Below are 12,035 nucleotides of genomic sequence, written 5' to 3'. Positions count from 1 at the left end.
TGGAAGACAGCTGTAGTACGTACATGCTACATGTTACATACGTGTATTACACACGTGTAATGTGATAACTGCTTTCAGAGCAATGTATTGTTTATCAACATCAGCAGCAATAATCGGGAAGGAGTGCCAACGGATTGCAGAACAGGACCATCACAGGGACAGTGTGCAGTTTTAACTCCTGCATACTTATGGATACCAAGATCAGTCTGACGATTGCTTTTCTCTTGCACATGTAATTTACCATGTTAGTGCTTTGTAAGTTTTAGCAACAAACATGTAACAGGCAATTTAGTAATCCAGTGATGCTCACCCCTACCCCCAATGTAAGTGTTGTGTTGCTTTTTTTTTTCCCCAAAGAGATGCTCGGGCTAGTGAATGTTTGCTTGTGCTCCGTCCCTGCTGCTAGTCTGTTTTCCTATAAGGTCACATAGGCACATACCTTACAACAAGTAGATAACCATAAACTATGCTTCTGAAATAGTATACTCCTGTCCCTTGGTGCTACCGTCCTCGTTTTGCATTTTAAGATTAAGCATTTGCGCCTACTGAGCTGTATGTCCCGGGGTTTTGAGCTTAGTGTGAAGTACAAGACAGCTCAATTAGATCATTTGTCATGAGGATTTGAAACGCTATAGGTACGTATTATATGTGTGTAAAGCTTTCATCCTCGCTGGCCTTACGAAAGCTGCTCTGGCTCTGCTGGAGGAAGAGAGAGGCGGGGGGGGGCACCTTTCCTGCGAGCAGCCCGTTTCTCGGGGCAGCAAGCTGGACGGCCCAGCGCCACGGGCGGGTACGGCTCCTCCCGAAGCATTAAAAAAGCCGGTTTCCATAGAGAGCGCCGCTTGTAAGGCAGCGGCTGAACTACCTGCGCGTTAACACACCTCGCGGACGTTTACAAGAGCTACGCAGCGTGGGACGTGGCCTCCCCCTGCCCATGCGCCGCGCCTCAGCTCCCCGGGAAGGCCTGGGGCGGGCGGCTGCCGCCTGCCCGGAGCGCCGGGCCCGCCGCCGCCGCCGCGGGGACCCTGCGGGCCGGCCCCGCTCCCGGCCCGGAGCTGCCGGCGGTGCCGGGGCCCTCGCGGCGGGCGCGGCCGGCGCGTCACTGCGGCGCGTGGCGTCACTGCAGCGCGCCGGCGGCCCGGGGAGGACCCGCGGGAGGGGGCGGGGCGGGGGCGGCGACGGCGGCGCCTCCGAGCGGGGAAACGAAACCGCTGGTGGCGGCGCAGGAACGGGCCCGCGTCCCCTCCGCGCCGCCGGGAGACGGAGCCGGCCCTCGCCGCCCGCCTGCCGCCGCTCCGCCTCATCCGCTGCCGTGAGTGGCGGCCGCGGGCCTGGCGCGCCGCTGTGCGTCGCTCCCGCGGGCTCGCTGCCCGCCGGCCCTCGTCGGGCGCCCCGGGCTCTCGGCCCGCCGGCGGGGCCTCCGGTGCCGGGGGCGGGCGGGGCCGGCGGGGCCTCCGGTGCCGGGGGCGGGCGGGCGCGGCTGGCTGAGGGGGGCCGTGAGGCGCGGGCAGGGCGGGCGCGGCCAGGCCCCGGCTGGAAATGCAGCGGGGACCCGGGCTGGGGGGGGGACGGACCTCGAGGGGAGGCAGCGGTGAAGGAGGAGCGTGTTACCCGAATAAAAGAGTATCTCGGGGAGAACGGGGAATTGCTCTCACACCGTTAGACGTTAGCCAGGGAGAAAACCCAAACCCTACATCGACACAAGAGCAGATGAGTATGAGTTGGCTGGAAACGAACGTCTGCTAGAAGGCAAAAGATCTCAGCCATCGTGTAGTGAAGTTGTGGGGTGATCCTGCAGCCAGGGTCATGGGGATGAATAAAGTAATTGGTCATAAGCTGCCCTGTATATGTGGGCAAACATATATGTATTTGTGGAAGTAAGTTTGATAACAGGGTTCAAATTGGTCACCGGGGGCATCTGTATAGACTAATAAACACCAATAGGTTTTTATTGCTTTTTATCAATAGATGGTAGAATTAGATAGTGCTCTAGGCATCAGTGCCTTTTAATTTTCACCTGTTTTCCTGCTACTTGGTCCTTGCCCTCTGCAAGCCTTCCCAGCTGGCTTCTGTTCACTCCGTCTAAAGTGTTAGTCCATTCTCTGGGTTTGCACAGGGTTTATCAGCACGTCCAGAAGCTTGCTATCTTGCCAGTGGTTCCTAATAAAAAACAACAGCCCCACCCCCAACTTGAGCACACATATTTAATAAAGTACTGCTACAGAAGTAATGTAGGAAAGCTCTTTTATTAACATTTGCAGAGGTGAGGTCAGACGTGTTCTGAGTCTCCTGTGAGAAATTGGTTCCACCTTGCATGTTCTCCATTAGATTGGTCTTACTTCCTCATTTGTTCGGTGTGGTTTGATAAAATATTTGATTCAGTAGTAGTAATCAACTCATATTTAAGCTAAGTGCTGGCGTCTGGCTTGTCTTCATTACTAGCATTTAATGGTAAATAGGTTGTAGAAATGATCTGAAATTCAGTTCATCAGTAATAGGGAAGCTTCTGCGCAGACTTGGTGTTTGTTTAGTTAGACTAGCTATTAAAAAGGGTGGGTGCAAAAGAAGCCAATATTTCTACTTGCAGCAAACTTAAGTTGAGAAGCATAATACTGAATAGTCCATAAAACAAGCTATGCTGCTGTGCTTTACTCATCGGCATACAGGAGAAAGTTAATTTGCTTAATGTTAATACGATCATCTTCTTTCAGCAAAAATGAAGAGAAGGACAGAACCTGAATTTAGCAGCCCCCAAAAGAAGCAGAAGAAGAGGATAGAAGACTTGGGATTAACCCTCAGTTCTACTTCAGATGATGAAACTCAGTTTAGTAATCATACTACTCAAGGTAAGGTTGGAGATAAGATGTATGCTGCTGCAGGGAATCTAAAGAATAACTAGGATTTTTTAGATGTGCATTCAATTCCTAATCGATAACCTGAACCTAAAGAGTATACTCTCTCTTTAGGAGAAAAACTATGTTATTTCTGTTCACAAACTTGAATTGGTGTGAATTTTTTTTAAGCTCTTTTATAATCTCGTGTGAACAGTTTGGTCTGGGAATTGTATGAATTCAGACATAGAAAATAGAACTTGAGGTAGATGACAAGTGCATGGTCCGAAGCAGTAAAGATTCTTTTAATTTATGAGAAGCATTCATCTTTTCAGTCTCAGTAGTTACTTCTGTTTTGGAAACTTTCTTTATGGCACAACACCCACAACTCACTACTGAAACGTCTTGCTTCCTCATAGTTTGAAAAATAAGAATTAAAAAATTCTGTAACTTTTGCAGATGGGAGAAATCGATGTGAATACAAAGGACAGTTGACTGGGACTCCTGCATTGTAACACCATCTCTTTTGTGGGCTCGGTGTGATTTTTAGGGGGACAGGGGAGTTGTGAGGGCTCACAGGTGTTTGGTTTCAGAAAGAAAAACTATTTCAGAGTTATCTGAATAAATTGCCTTCTTTTTCCTCAAGTCAGAGTATGCTTTCTGACCTGGAGCTTTGTGTATACCAAAGATGAGACAAGTGCCCTACACAGTTGGTATCGCTGTTGTGGGGTGCTTTAAACTCTACGAGAATGGTACTTCAGGTTGCCTCATGGTCATGCCTACTACTTCTGAGTTTTGGGATTTCCTGTGGTCATGAAGTGTTAGTGAGAAAGCACCTGAACACATAAAGAAGCCTTCATCTTGTGAAGATGAGTTGGGTCAGTTTGGGAGTAGTTGTAGTAATGGGATATGGTGTGTATACCTGTCTGGCAAGGTTGGAGGTGAGTGAGGAGGTTAGAGATGCCGGGTGGGAGAGCTGGGGTAGGGAATGTTGTGTGCACTCAAAGCTGAGCTTAAAAATTGAATATTCTCCCCCCCATTTTGATTATTGAATTCATATATGGATCAAAATAGGCTGTGAGCCTTAATGTGTAAGAAACAAATTGATACAGTTCAAGGACAGCATTTTGCATAGGGTTAATTGTTCGGTAGTTGGTTACACCAGTTGTGGTTTCTGATGAAAGAAAGAAGGTTGGGGGAGGGAAGTGATTTGAGATCTGATCTCAGCTGAACACAGCCTAGCAAATGTTAAAAGCAAGAATTGTTGTGAAGGGACTTATCTTGAGATTTATGTAGTGGGTATTGTGTTTGAGGCACATCACGAGCCTCTGGAAAATAAGACACAGCTCAAAAGCGGGTAGCAAAGTTAGTTGAAGCTGTGTATTGGAGAAGCAGAAAGCAGTAATTGACCCCAAGGCAAAATCCTTTGTGAACCTCTTCATGTCTAAGAACTTTGTAAAGCAAAGAGAAATGTAGCTTGTGTGACAGATGTTTGTAAATAAAGGTGGGTATATAATACTGCAAACACAAGTTAAATCATAGCTTTCATTGTCTCGAGCTGGGACCCTCGAAGATTGGTACGGTAAAACTCTAGCATAGTAGTTATGTGAAGACACAGTCCTAAATTTTAAAAGCTGATAGTTCAGCAGCAAGGATTGAGCACACATTAAAAGGGTTTTAACTTGGATTTCACTGTGGTGTCTCTCATTTTTACTTTCTTGTAATGGCCTTTCTTTACTAATTCTGCAATTGTTTCGTGTTACTTCATTGATGCTTAGTTTTCTGTAACAGGAAAATACAGAGATCTGTGAGTTGGGAGAGAAATAATTGTTTTTTTCTTAAATCACAAAAATATAAGAGAAGTTCAGTCCTTCTTTAGAGGTAGTTATAATGTCTTTTTCTATGGGGTGAATAATTTCTTTTTAAGTGATAAACAGAAAAAGATTAACTCTCTGCTAACAACAATTCTTCACATTATCTCAGGGCAGCGTATGAGGTTTTACTTCTCCTAGTTGTATGAAGTAGCACAGGGTGATTTCTAGCACTTGGTGAACAAGGGAGGCTCAAGAGGCAGAGGTTCAGTGAAGACTGTGGCTGTGCTTGCTGTGGGTTATTGCTCCAGTAGTCTGTATGGCCTGCCCCACGGTGTTAACTTTGGTGTGACTGATGTGGTGCTAGGCAGATTTCAGTAGGAAATTTGTGCCATTGCTTCATCCTTGTAGTAATAGTACCACAGGAGAAGTGGAAGGACTCAGTGGGTTGTAGGGCCTCCCTTGCTACCCACCTGGTATGGAGCAGGCCATGAGACAAATGATATGACTACCATGATTCCTCCCCAGATCCCAGTTACATCCAGCCCAGAGCAAATGGGTTTGGGCATCTCACAACTGTAGAGCAGCAGCAAGGACTATACAGCTCATACAGGCTGTTCCTCCTAAGTAGATCCCAGGGTGGAACAGGGCACAGGCAGAGCTTCATTGTTTGGTGCCAATGAATGCTCTGCTGCATCAGTTTCAGGTGACTTTCAGGTGACGGAAGTTTGTTTTGAGTGCCTGCTGTGTATGGTGGTACTTCTGACCTTGATTGGAGCATTGACTTCTTCCTCCAGCCTTTGTCTCTATCAGGGCATTTTTAAACTATATTGGTGTCTTCTGATGTTATTTTTCACTTGGGTTTGTATGCATCAGTAAACTCCACAGGTGAAAAACTGTCTCGTTTGCTGTAGTGATTTTGTGGATCCTCACTACTGAAGTGGGTAGTGGAGCCAAACTAAGTTTAATGTGGGGACTAAGGGATTGAATGCTCTCTTCTTTCTGCGGTGTTGGCCATGTGGTTGATGCCTGTGTACTTGATGTATTTTTTTTTAATTAAAAAAAATTAATCTTAAGTTAGGGATGCGTTTACACCTGTAGTTAGGTAGGAAACTGAGGAAAATCCTGTGTTTCATCAGGGTGTCAGTAATTGTCATTATTCTCAGAAGAGAATCTCTGTGGGCTTTCTCAGCAACTCAGGATCACTGCAAAGCTCAGAGACACCACAGTGTGCTGTTGTGGCCATGTTGTGGCCTGCTCTGCTGCAGTGATGGGGTTTGCTCGGCCCTTTGGGGGGCCTGGAATCCATTGACTCAGAGAGGTTGTGTGTGTCCCTGAGGCAAAGGAGCAGATGACCAGGTATTGGTTCCACGGGGTATTTTATTACACCTGCTTGCTTCCTGTTGCATATTTTGGATGCTGAAGTGTCCTCTCTGTGTGTGTGGAGAGGATTTAATGAGTCACACTATATAGTTCTTCATGAGATTACAGAGTTGTCTGTCTTCCATTTTCTTTTTATTTTCATACTCTATTTTCTTCCTTTCTCTTTTGTTTTCAGAGTCTTCCAGTAGCAGCAGTGGGTCTGACAGTGAGAGCGATGAAAAAAGACCAGTCTTCAGCAATGAGTTCAAGCAAGACTCTCTTGTGGAGGGTACTTCATCTCGCTACTCAATGTATAACAGTGTCTCCCAAAAGCTCATGGTAGGTCAAAATAGTTTTGGACCAAACTATTAAGACCTGATGAAAGCAAAGTGAAAAGACAGTCTGTTTTAAAATAATTTGATTCTGATCCTCCTTGTAGCAGGGTTCCCTGCTTCTTTGCCAGCTACTGAGTAACTGGGGGAGGCTGAGAGAGCGTGGCTGAAGGGGATCTGTTAAAAAAGAAAGTTAATTCATGTTCAGGGCGTAGGAGCAGGGAGGTGAATGTGAAGGAAAGGATCTCTGGGCCAGACAGGTTGCTGAGCTTTAAAAAGCATGTGTCATTTTGCAATGCTTGAGTTGACAAATGCCTTGTAAGAAAGGAAATTCTGTGATTGACATTAATTCGGTTGGTCTTGGAGGCTGGCTGGCATACCCTTGTAGAATTATTACATTAATTATTAAGGTATTTTTTCTTTCATGTAGTGCCGCTCTCCTTTATGTAGGGCTGGAAATTTCTTGGAAAGACAGGGAGTTGTGAATGATAGTGGCTGTGAAAACTAAACTTTGGTTGTGTTTGCCAGCACCTTGATTACACTGGATTAGTGTGGGGAAGAAAGTACTTTTAGGAACTTCTAAGGAAATGGTTGACTGTCTCGTCTCACGGTAGTCCCAGATTTGGCAACTTGTCCCTGAGTTTAAAGGCAACAGTAGGCCATAGAGAAAAGGAGTCTTTTTTTGGTGTGTGCTGTTACACTTACTTCCTGATGCAAACTTCATTACTGTGGTATTGCGAGTATCTCATAATACTGAAAGAATTTCTGTTCTTGCTCACAGAGAAACAAAAATGTTATTTCCAAGGGTAGCAGAGAAGATGAGATTGTATAGTTGTGTATTAATTGAAATATGACAGGAAGTTTGGAACTCAGCAGGGGACTGAATTTGGGTCTCCTTTTGTCCTGTGCTGGTGCTGTAATATCAGGAGCAGGGGTCAGCAATCTTTCCATGGTGGTAGGCCAACTTGTAGCTGCCTTTGCCAAGTTAGAAGTCCAGTCTTTGGCAAGAAGCTGGGAAGTGCTAGCTGTTACTAGGAGTGGGAACAGGGACATATTACCTTTCCAGGAGGTGGAACGCTGCTGGCCAGCAGGATTGTACCTTTACGTGAAAAAAGAGCTTTCTGGCTGAATTCAAAACTGAATGGGATCCAGAGGCTGAGAGTTTTTGTTTGTGCCCATCTGTAGTTAAATCCTGTTGCTGATCATTCAGCGTCTGTCCATGTACGTTTTTGGCAACTGTCCTTCACTTGGAGACTTCTATCCTGAGACAATTAGCAAACGTGTTTTCAATCAACACAGTACAGGAACTTTTACTACTGAATTTGGGAGGCTTTGTTGGTAAGGCCTCATAAATTTGAATATAAAGATTGATGTGATATCAAGTCAGGGTGAACGATTTGGTACCATTAGGTAAGTAAATGAAAAATAGTCCTTGATTCCTAGATGTTCAAAATTCTGTCCTCAGAAAACTGGTGTTTAACAGGCTCGGTGTGTGTCACGTTTGGTGTATGTATTTCAAGGTCTAATTCAGAGCCAGGTTGCAGAGGCAATGGGAAAACACTGTGTACCTTTGTGTAAAACCTGTCAGATGTTCTTCTGTTGTTTCTCATACAGATTGGTAGTAAACGATGTTTTTGTTGATTCTCACAGGAAGGTGTATATGGATAACATTCATTCAAAGTGAAACTTAATCCTTAAGTCTTTTATTTACTTATTATCTTGTAGATGCATACTGGAGGGAGTGAAATTGACTGCATTCATGCTTTCTGTTGTTGTTCTCTTGTTGCCAAAATTTAAGAAGAGAAAAGCCTGAAAACTAGCAGTTAATGGGCGTATTTCTTTTAACTTAAGAGGTGGGAATGTGTTTCAGGAGCCATATGTCTTGCATTCTTCCTCTGAGTTTTAGGTGAGGTTTTAACTGATGCTTGAAATGTATGTGGGTGCATGTTCACAACAAAGAAAATCATCACAACATGAAATTTTTCCTGTGCCAGCATCTTTTGTTTTATGAACTTTCCATGCTTACTGAACACTGTGATGAATGGCTCCAGGCTCCTCACTACTTCTCCCTCTGAGCAGGCTGTCCCCACGTTACTGAACCTTTTGTAATTTGCTGTCGTCTCAAACATCATTCTTCAGATCTAGTGGGTTTTTGTGTGTCCTGCCTCAGTGAAGTGAACACACTGTTAAGTCCTGAAAGCCACAACTGAGATGAAAAATGCTCAATGCCTTCAAGTCACTTCAGGGTGATGTGCTGTTTTCCCTGCTAGTCTTTGAATTCAGTAGTAGTACATAAACTCAAGTCTACTTGCCTCACTGTGCTCCCCTTGCTTTCTTTATAGGCCAAGATGGGCTTCCGTGAAGGAGAAGGTCTGGGAAAATATGGCCAAGGCAGGAAGGATATTGTTGAGGCCTCTAATCAGAAGGGAAGGAGAGGCTTTGGTCTGACACTCAAAGGATTTGATGGGGAGCTCAATATTGATTGGCAGGACGAGCCAGAGGTAAGTATTTCCTGTTTTGAGTCCCGTTTGCTGTGTTCAGGATTTGCTCTCTGGGAATGATGTTTAGTGTTGTCTGATACAATTGGCAACTATTAAGTGGCTCTGCTGGGTAGACCCAGGCCTTATTTTGTCCCAGAACAGCATGGCAAAACTTGTTTTCTGTCACAATATTAATGTTCTGGCACAAAATTGGCGTCAGATGGATTGTTGCTGTGGTCTGTAGGATTTGCTTTTGAGTTTGCAGTAGTGAATGTGATTGAAAATTGTTATCAAGCTCTTTTGGATTTACCCTTTTAATTTTGTATATAATTTTTCACACAAGTATAGGTGATTTTTTTTTTAAATCTTGATGTGTTTTAATAGTCCCAGATAAAATGCTCAGATGTTCTATTCCTGTGTCTTCTCAAGCTCTTCAACAGGGAAGAACATTAGGAAATAGAAATCGTAGATGGGTTTGCGTTGGAAGGGACCTTAAAGATGATCTAGTTCCAGCCCCCCTGCCATGGGTAGGGACAACTTCCACTAGACCAGGTTGCTCCAAGCCCCATCCAACCTGGCCCTGAGTGCTTCCAGGGATGGGGCATCCACAGCTTCTCTGGGCAACCTGTTCCAGTGCCTCAGCACCCTCATAGTGAAGAATTTCTTCCTTATACCTAATGTAAGTCTACCCTCTTTCAGTGTAAAGCCATTACGCCTTGTCCTGTCACTATCCTTGTAAAAAAAAAAAAAAAAGGCCCTCTCCAGCTCTCTTGTAGACCTCCTTTAGGTACTGGAAGGCTGCAGTAAGGTCTCACTGGATCCTTCTCTTCTCCAGGCTGAACAATCCCAACTCTCTCAGCCTTTCTTAAGAGGGGAGGTTCTCCAGCCCTCTGATCATCTTCGTGGCCCTTGTTCTGACAAAGGCGTGTCCTTATGTTGGGGGCCCTAGAGCTTAACACTGTACTCCATGCTGGGTCCTCATGAGAGCAGAGTAGAGGGGGAGAATCACCTCCCTTGACCTGCTGGTTGTGCTTCTTTTGACAAAGCCCATGATACAGTTGGCTTTCTGGGCTGCATCAACCAGCACCTGCAAGTCCTTCTCGGGCTGCTCTCAATCCATTCTCTGCCCAGCCTGTATTTGTGCTTGGGATTGCCCTGACCCACATGGCCTTGCTGAACTTCACAGGGCTCTCATGGGCCCATCTCTCAAGCCTGTCGAGGTCCCTGTGGATGACATCCCTCCACTGCGTTGACTGCACCACACAGCTTGGTGTTGTCAGCAAACTTGCTGAGGGCACACTCAATTCCAGTGTCTGTGTTGCTGACAAAGACGTTAAATGGCGCTGGGCTCAGTATTGACCCCTGAGAAATGCCACTTGTCACTGATCTCCAGTTGGATGTTGAGCCATTTACTACAGCTCTTGAGTGTGACTGTCCAGCCAATTCCTTAACCCCTGAGTAGTCCCTCCATCAAATCCCTGTCTGTCCAGTATAGAGGCAAGTGTGTCGTGCGGGACAGTGTCAGATGCTTTGCATAAGTCCAGGTAGATGACACTAGTTGCTCTTCCCTCATCCACCAATGCTGTAACCCTGTCGTAGAAGGCCACCAAATTTGTCAGGCATGATTTGCCCTTACTGAAGCTGTTCTGGCTGCTGTAACCAATCACCACCTTATTTTCCATGCGCCTGAGCATAATTGCCAGGAGGATCTGCTCCGTGACCTTACTGGGCAAAGAGGTGAGGGTAACCTTTCTGTAGTTCCCTGGGTCTTCCTTATTTCGCTTGTTAAAAATGGAGGTTATGTTTCCCCTTTTCCAGTCCTTGGGAACTTCATCAGACTGCTACGACTTCTCAAATATGATGGACAGTGGCTTAGCCACTTCATCCACCAGGTCCCTCAGGACCTGCATATGCATCTCATCAGGTCCCATGGAGTTTTGCACTTCAGGTTCCTTAGATGGTCTTGAACCTGATCTTCTCTTGTAGTGGGTGGTTCTTCATTCTCCCAGTCCCTGACTTCTGTGACAAGCGGTGTGGCTGGAGCACTTGCTGGTGAAGACTGAGGCAAAGAAGTTGTTGAGTACCTCAGCCTTCTCGGTATCCTGGGTAACCTGGTCTCCTGTTTCCTTCTGGAGAGGGCTCACATTTTTCCTCATCTTCCTTTTATCACTGAAATACCTATAGAAACTTTCGTTGTTGCCCTTGACATCCCTGGCCATATTTAATTCTGTCAGGGCTTTAGCTTTCCTAACCTGATCCCTGGCTCCTCGGACAGTTTCTCTGTATTCCTCCCAGGGTACCTGTCCTTGCTTCCACCCTCTGTAGGCTTCTTTGTGTTTGAGTTTGTCCAGGAGCTCCTTGTTCATCCATGCAGGCTTTCTGGCATTTCTGCCTGACTGCTTCTTTGTGGGGATGTGTCACTCCTGAGCCTGGAAGTGGTGATCCTTGGATGTTAACCAGTTTTCTTGGGCCCCTCTTCTCTCCAGGACTTTATCCCATGGTACTCTACCAAGCAGATCCCTCAAGAGGTCAAAGTCTGCTCTCCTGAAGCCCAGGGCAGTGAGCTTGTTGTGTGCCCTCCTCGCTGCCCTAATGATCTTGAACTCCACTATTCCAGCGTCACTGCAGCCAAGGCTGCCCTTGAGTTTCACATTCCCCACTATTCCCTCCTTGTTGATGAGAACAAAGTTGAGCATAGCACCTCTCCTCGTTGGCTCCTCTCTCACTGGGAGAAGGAAGTTATCATCAACGCATTTCAGGAACCTCCTGGGTTGCTTAGGCCCTGCTATATTGTCCCTCCAACAGGTGTTGGGGTAGCTGAAGTCCCCCATGAGGACAAGGGCTTGAATGTCAGGCTGCTGCTGTCTGTCTATAGAGGGCCTCATCTGCTCAGTCTGCCTGTAGCAGACCCCTGCTGTAATGTCACCTGTCCCTGCCCTCCCTTTAGTCCTGACCCATAAGCTCTTGGTTGGCTCCTCATCCATCCAGCCACTCCAGCAGGTCATTGACGTAGAGGGTGGCACGCTGCCTCCTCTTCCTAAAGAACCTTGTCCTTCCATCCCACCATTCCAGTCACAGGAGCCGTCCCACCACATCTCCGTGATGCCAGTAAGATCATAGCCCTGCAGGTGTGCTTATGTGTCTAACCCCTCTTGTTTATTTCCCATGGTACGTGTGTTTGCATAGGGGCAATTAAGTTGGGCCATGGCCCTCCCCTTT

At 46.3% G+C, this 12,035-nt stretch overlaps 1 protein-coding gene across 2 annotated transcripts in view; it reads left to right on the top strand.

The window, feature by feature from the left end:
* Positions 1 to 1,154: 1,154 nt before the first annotated feature.
* The window catches only part of CMTR1 (cap methyltransferase 1), a 31,746-nt gene continuing 20,865 nt past the window's right edge, over positions 1,155 to 12,035 (top strand). Inside the window, exons 1-4 of one of the 2 annotated variants that reach the window (XM_056356997.1) lie at positions 1,155 to 1,312; positions 2,712 to 2,846; positions 6,201 to 6,343; positions 8,679 to 8,837. In XM_056356997.1, coding sequence (XP_056212972.1) covers positions 2,717 to 2,846; positions 6,201 to 6,343; positions 8,679 to 8,837 — 432 coding nt within the window. In that variant the 5' untranslated portion in view covers positions 1,155 to 1,312; positions 2,712 to 2,716. Of the gene's footprint in view, positions 1,313 to 1,827; positions 2,264 to 2,711; positions 2,847 to 6,200; positions 6,344 to 8,678; positions 8,838 to 12,035 lie in introns of those variants that run through there. The other variant, XM_056356998.1, reaches the window with a different exon arrangement.

Source organism: Falco biarmicus, chromosome 12 (assembly GCF_023638135.1).
Source record: "Falco biarmicus isolate bFalBia1 chromosome 12, bFalBia1.pri, whole genome shotgun sequence".
Taxonomy (NCBI): domain Eukaryota; kingdom Metazoa; phylum Chordata; class Aves; order Falconiformes; family Falconidae; genus Falco; species Falco biarmicus.
This window is presented reverse-complemented; position numbering and strand designations above follow the sequence as displayed.